Source organism: Rutidosis leptorrhynchoides, chromosome 3, assembly GCF_046630445.1.
Source record: "Rutidosis leptorrhynchoides isolate AG116_Rl617_1_P2 chromosome 3, CSIRO_AGI_Rlap_v1, whole genome shotgun sequence".
Classification (NCBI taxonomy): domain Eukaryota; kingdom Viridiplantae; phylum Streptophyta; class Magnoliopsida; order Asterales; family Asteraceae; genus Rutidosis; species Rutidosis leptorrhynchoides.
The window spans coordinates 162016345-162023836 of record NC_092335.1 but is presented as its reverse complement, the minus strand read 5'-3'; the positions used below and the strand labels follow the sequence as shown (position 1 = coordinate 162023836).

The window sequence follows — 7492 nt, the reverse complement described above, 5'->3', positions numbered from 1 at the left end:
TCTGCTATCCGGGTACATGCAAAACCCTACTCAAATACATTACGGAGCTTCTAAAAGAATACTAAGATACTTGCAAGGTACCATAGACTATGGAATATGGTACAAGCCCACTATAGACTCGAAGCTTCATGGATACACAGATAGTGATTGGGTTGGATCGGTGGATGACATGAAAAGTACATCAGGATACACATTCACACTTGGATCTGGTGTCTTCTCATGGGCTACAAAGAAACAAGAAGCGGTGGCACAATCGTCAGCTGAAGTCGAGTACGTCGTTGTCGCTAACTCAGCTAATCAAGCGATTTGGCTAAGAAGAATTCTAGAAGACATGGGCGAAAAATAAGACGGCGCTACAAAAATATTCTGCGACAACAAGTCTGCAATTGTAATGGCAAAGAATTCGGTGTTCCATGGTAGAACAAAATATATTGACATTAAATATCACTTTCTACGAGAAGTCTCAGCCAAGAAAGACATTGAATTAAAATATTGCAAAACTGAAGAGCAGATCGCATACATTTTTACAAAAGCACTATCTAGATCAAAGTTCGAGTTTCTACGCAATATGCTTGGAGTAACCTCAAAAAACATTAAGGAGGAGTGTTAAAATATTACTAATGTTTTTCAAGAAATAATCTAGATTAGTCTAAAATTAATTAGTAAATAATAGATATTTATGTACTTTGTACTAGAAGTGAGTAGAAGGCTTGAAGATATTTTAGCTAGTCAAAAAATATAGAGAATGCTAGCAGCATTACAACCGACATATGTACAGGGGTGTTCAAAACCGAATATCCAAAAATTCGGATATCCGAAAATCGGATATCCGAAAATTCGGATAGTGAATTTAGTCATCCGAAATCCGAATCCAAAATTTCGGATATCCGAAATTTCGAATTCGGATATCGGATTATCCGATATCCGAAATTTCAAATAACTCAATTCTAAATCATATTGTGTATCGATTATTAACAACCACAATAATGCAATATTTACATAAGGGATTAGCATTAGCATACAGTTAATTTAAAAGGAATACTTATACCAGCTTCTCGTTGAATGAAAATTGTGAAACATAAATATAAAACAAGATGAAGAAAATGAAGCACCAGATCTAGTAGTAGGTGCTAAAAGAGACAACAATAATATCCTCTGATGTGATTCATGTTTAATTAAATCGTTATAAGAGGCAACAATAATAGTAGGTGCCTTTTGGTGTTTATTATCTCTTGTATTTTTGTACGTTGTTTGCTACTGTATGTAATTTAGGGGTGTTCATATGAAGACTGGAGATGAGATGAGATGAGATGGTGAAGTGATGAGATGTTGAGATGAAGATGAGATGAAATATAAAGAAGATGGCAGAACTTATCTTTAGATCTGGGTTTCTTCATTCTTTGTGTTTTTGTATCGTAACACTCATCAGCTCAACCCACCCTAACTCTTTGAGTTTTATAAAATATTAATAATTTATAAATGTATATTTTCGGATATTCGGATATTCGAATATCCGAAAATTTTGAAAAGTGCTATCCGAAATCCGAATCCGAAAAATTAAATATCCGATTTTCGGATATCCGAAAATCCGGATATCCGATTTTTCGGATATTTTCGGATAATTCGAATTACGAATTCGGATTCGGATATTATGAACACCCCTACATATGTACCCTATAAATAGGCAAGTATGATGCCAACATGGATGTACAACAAAATCCCAAAAGCAATAAAATGCATTTCATTTGAACACAAGTCTTTCTTCCTTATTTCCCATATCAACAAAAACATCCCCTCATATATTAACACCCATCATTATTTTAAACATCTAAACTAAAACTAATCATCACATTTTATTAATTTAAATAAATAAAAATTCTAACATAGCTTTACTTAAATTAGCAAAAAAAGTATAATTAATATATGTTTTCTCATTTTATTATACCATAAACATGGGTATATGATTGAATGAGTAACATATACTCTGTAGTTTTTTGTTGGGATCGGACCCGCACACATATCACTTTCGAGATCGATCCCAATCACATTAAGAACCACGCAACCATGTATAAGTCAATAATAAACGACAAAACATAAAAAGTAATACTCACACAACATTTTACGTGAAAAACCTCTCAAGGGAGAGTAAAAATCACGGGACCAGCGGCCACTTAAATTTCACTATATACGAACAATATTACAAGAATGAACGCTCCTTACAACACTCTTGAATACTATCACGTATCTCTCAACACATCTCACAATGGTAGATTACAATAACGGAATTCGCTACCATCGTTATTGAATCACCGAGACCACCTTATGAGACGGAGTATAACGACTCTCATAAGCTCTCTATTTTTCTTCCTACCTCCTCCACTTTTCTTCTTACACAATGACTACATATTTATAGTCAAACATTCTCACCAAAATTCCCTCCACAAAACTCCCTCTAAAATAATTCCCACATAAACTCCCACCAAAAACTTCCCACAAAAAACTCCTACAATATTTAAATAATTTAATTCAATAAATAACATATCCTCCCTTGAACCAATTCTTTAAATTTCGATCTCGAACATGGATTTTTAATCTTCATGTTGTTGCCGCCGACTTTATCTCAACCGGGAAACGCCGCCAAACAATCTCATTGTTAGGAAAACTTTCGACACAATGAACTCTCCATGATCACATCTCCACCGAGCCTCTTTATCTTGAACATCTCTTCAATAACTTCTTCATTTCGTAAGATTTCAGCAGCAACTTCTGACACATGTATCTCCCAATCTACTCTTCTGATCACCACAAAATCGGTCACAATATAAATCGAAGTGTTTTGAACTCGCTGTCCAAAAATCACGACGATACAACGGTTAACGAATCTGCAGCACCCTTTTCTTCTCAACTGTGCTGAAATCGACGAACTTTCTGCAGCTGACTTCAGAACCATATATCTATCGAACGGCGACTCTAATCAAAGATCCCAACGGTCAGATCGTGTATCTACCTCTTATGAACATACAGTCCAAAATTTACACCGATCCAACGGTTAACGAACCCATACCGTCAATTCTCTTGTCTCTGCGCAGAATATGACAAACCGAGCGTTTTTTTCTTCACAAATTGACTTCTTCCTGGTTATGCGATTCTTCTCCACGAACCCCGAACTCCGCTTTGATACCAGTTTGTTGGGATCGGACCCGCACACATATCACTTTCGAGATCGATCCCGATCACATTAAGAACCACACAACCATGTATAAGTCAATAATAAACGACAAAACATAAAAAGTAATACTCACACAACATTTTACGTGGAAAACCTCTCAAGGGAGAGTAAAAACTACGGGACCAGCGGCCACTTAAATTTCACTATATACGAACAATATTACAAGAATGAACGGTCCTTACAACACTCTTGAATACAACCACGTATCTCTCAACTCATCTCTTACAATAACGGAATTTGCTCCCATCGTTATTTAATCACCGAGACCACTTTACGGGACGGAGTAGAACGACTCTCATAAGCTTTCTATTTTTCTTCCTACCTCCTTCACTTTTCTTCTTATACAATGACTACATATTTATAGTCAAACATTTCCATCAAAATTCCCTCCATAAAACTCCCTCTAAAATAATTCTCACCAAAAACTCCCACCGAAAAACTTTCTACAAAAAACTCTTACAATATTTAAATAATTTAATTCAATAAATAACATTTTTTAAGGGGACAATTATTTAGCGACAATCATTTCGCGCGCAATAACGCGAGGAAAAACCTTATGACTGTTTTTGTATATCTACACAAAATGGTGGTAACGTTTTACTAAAATTAAATTGAACCTTATGACTGTTTTTGTATATCTACACGTTTTACAAAAATTTGCCCTAATTTAACTGGTTTATCACTTCCGCGTTTGGTTGCGCACTCTTCGCACTTTCAGTCCCAAATTGTAGCTGGATGATGATGATAATGGAGCCCTAAATCCATCAAAAAGCGCAGAGGTAATTCATAGTCTCTTCTTTCTTGTAGAAAAGCGAACATGTATTATTCTATTCCTTAGCTCAACAACTCATTGTACTGCCGATTAAATATAATTTTTGTTCAAGTTCTATTTATTTTTCCATTTATAAATTCGATTGAGTAGCAGCACAGCTACACATCACTTTAATCTGAATTGAAAATTATTTTTACTCGAAACTCCTAATTTTCTAGCCCTAGATCTGATAAAAATAATATTTTTGATCCATCTTGAAAGAACAGTGCGTTTGATTTCAGGAAATTACTTTGATTTCTCACTTTTATACTTCCGAAAGTTAAAAGAAATGTCCTTTTATTTATCTTTAAAACTACCGAAAGTCTGATAATGCGTCCCTGTTTATGTGAATATATAGTTTGTAAAAGTTCAGTTATAATTTATAAAGTAAGGTTTTTGTTTCTATAAATGTTTTTTTTTTTTTTTTTCTTTTCTTAAAAAATATATCTGTCACTGATCTTCTGGATAATACTTTATCTTTTATATAACCATACAGGTGAAATGACCCGTGAAACCACGAGTTTGTTTAAACGAAACAGTTTAATGATATGTTTTAGGTATTAAGTTAACGTAAATGCTAAAGTCATTTAGTTTAATGACCCGTGGAACCATGGAGTCCGACTAAGAAACTCGTCCGCTGAACATTTCATCAAACACCTAAAGTGCATATCAAACAATTCACATCCAATCATAAGAGATAATATTAGTTGTCATTTATTTTAAAAGTGTAAATCAAAATATAAATTTAGAATTGGTTTCCTTCTGCCTAACTTTTATACGTTCTCGTACTCAATTCAAAATAATTAATTAAAACAATTCAAAATTATTTAATTTTAATAATTAAAATAATTATTAATAAGATTTAATAATAATAATTAATTAATAAGATTTAATTTTAATTCAAAATTATTTAGATTAATGACATCACCCACCATGCTTAGATTTTTTTCTTTTTCTTTTTGATTTTTTCTTAATAAATGAATTAGCCTAATAATGACATCATCATTATAGGATTTTAATATTAACTATAGATAGATTCCCTTGTCAATACTTTCGGTTTTATATTGCAGACTTGTGGACCGTATATGATGAAAACTCAACGTCTAAGTTTAGATATAATCAGCTCCCTTCCTCAAAACATAATCGAAACAATTTTAACTCTTATGCCAATCCGAGATGCATTAAGAACGAGCATCTTGTCAAAGAAATGGAGGTATTCTTGGATGACCATGCCCAAACTTGTATTTGATAACAACTTGGTTCGAGCGATATCTGGTACTGGAATTTTGTTGAAATATAAACTAGTCAATGCGATCTTCCATGTTTTGTTACTACACAGTGGTCCGACGATACTAAAGTTCGAGCTTTCTGTCAACAAATTGGGCATGGAAACCGAGTTTGACCAGATCATACTTTTTCTTTCAAGGAGAATTAATGTGAAATGTTTGATCATTGAAAATAATTCAGACCCCTGCTACAAATTACCTACATCGTTCTTTTTGATAAAAGGGTTAGAATCTTTAGAGCTATTCTGTTGTGATTTTGAACCTCCATTGACATTTAATGGATTTAATAAGTTGAGGGACGTGTACTTTGAAGACGTTCGGGTTACTGCTGAAGTGCTTCAAAATTTCCTCTCGAGTTGCCCACTACTTGAAGAAGTCTTTTTGGTAACGTGCATATAACCTTTTATGAAGCTTCTTCACTTGAAGAAATCATTTTAAATGTATGTTTATGTTTATTGATGCAGATTGCTGATGAAAAAGAATATGTCGATGAAAAATTCATTAATTTTGAAACGTTTTTCAGGTATATAATTGTATTGCTTAAGATAATCTAATCTTCCTGTAGATACAGTTTTAATGACCTTTAACCACGTTCTCTGAATTAGATGTATGATAATGAGAAGTTTGTTGATCTCCAATACGACTTGAGTTTGACCTTGGATCATCTTACATATTTTGGAATAATAAGTTTTAGTAACAATGTGTTTGAGAGAGAATGTGTGAAACTCATCATGGCTAAGTCGCCTGTACTAACGTTAGCACGAATTGAGCTTGAAGACAAAGTTTCTGTTGATGAAGAATTGAAGATTCTTAGAGATATGATTTACCGGCCATTTTCCCGTGCATCGCCTTCAGCAAAATTACTTATTGAACGCCCAAAAACCTCTTCATAAAGGCTAAGATTTTGGTGATGTTAGGTAATTGTCTTTGTTAGTATTAAGGATTGTCAAAGCAAAGTGTTGTGCTTTTATGTGTACTATTTTTGTGGAGTACATGTTTAGATTATGTTATTATGTTGCATGAAGTGCTACCTTCTTTTTTGTAATGCTTGTTTTAGAAGTAATTATTGTGTGCGGAACCCAGTTAAGTTAATTATTTTGTACGTACTGTTTGATCTTGTTATGGGTGCTTATGTATGTTGATTCTAAGATAGGCCTAGAAGGAACCTCGAATCATCCAAGTTCATTACTTGGAGTACGTACAAAAGGCTCACATTTAGTTAGCAGTAGCTCGGTCGTTTTGTTTAGTGTCTTCGAGCCTTGCCGGTTTGCTTGTATCCTTGTTAGTCTCTTTCATCTTCCGATGAAAAGGTTTTGTTATATAGTTTACCTACAAAAGGCTCACGTTTAGTTATTAGACTTTCGTTACCTTTTTTGAACTAGAAGATTCTATAAACCCTTCAGTAAATGAGGTGTGTTTTGCTATTCAGCTAGGTTTACCCGAAATAAATATAGTACTCGCCCTTGTGACCTAGTGGTACACTCAACACCTTGTTTGTTGGATGGGAGTGGGAGGTCTGAAATTCGAGGAAAAAATCTGCTATTCAGCATAGATCTAATGTTAACTCAAGGAAAAAATTTGCTGTGGAAAGAGTAGATGCAATTGAGAAACTTATAGAAGATAACCATGTTACTGACAATGAATTAATTGAACGCACTAATTTGTTGCAGGCGCTAGAAACGATTCAAAAAGCGGAAGACGATGACATTGCCCAAAAATCAAAGGTTAAATGTGGAACGACCCGACTTTTTCGACTTTTTATCTTACTTATTATTTTCACGAAACTGCGTATTTGTGCGTACTGATTTAGATTATATTCTGGGATCATTAATTATGTTAATTACTTTCGTTAATGCCTTACAACGTGTTATTAAGTGCTTAATCACTTAACATGATCCTTGAATGCATTTACGACCGTTAGTGTCACTTATCGTTTAAAACGAGCTACGTACTTGGTACACGTTAAACTTGTGTCATAATTGGAACATTACGACTACGTAAGCATAGTTGTTATTATTTATGACAATTACTTGGCTTGATGGTTCCTTAATTACGCTTAAGTGTTACTAATGCTTACTAGTTGCCTAAATGGACTTAACACCTTAATGAACTTCTATGGCCCAACCTACTCAACTTAGTGGACTACTTAATGGATTAATTAGCCCA

General features: G+C 33.9%; 1 protein-coding gene across 1 annotated transcript; it reads left to right on the top strand.

Moving 5' to 3' along the window:
- Positions 1-3852: 3852 nt before the first annotated feature.
- LOC139896952 (F-box/FBD/LRR-repeat protein At1g13570-like) lies at positions 3853-6350 on the top strand. Its single transcript, XM_071879586.1, has 4 exons — positions 3853-4008; positions 5111-5710; positions 5791-5849; positions 5932-6350. The coding sequence occupies exons 2-4, from the start codon at positions 5126-5128 to the stop codon at positions 5972-5974; spliced, it is 687 nt and encodes a 228-aa protein (XP_071735687.1). The 5' UTR covers positions 3853-4008; positions 5111-5125; the 3' UTR covers positions 5975-6350.
- The last annotated feature ends 1142 nt before the right edge of the window (positions 6351-7492 follow it).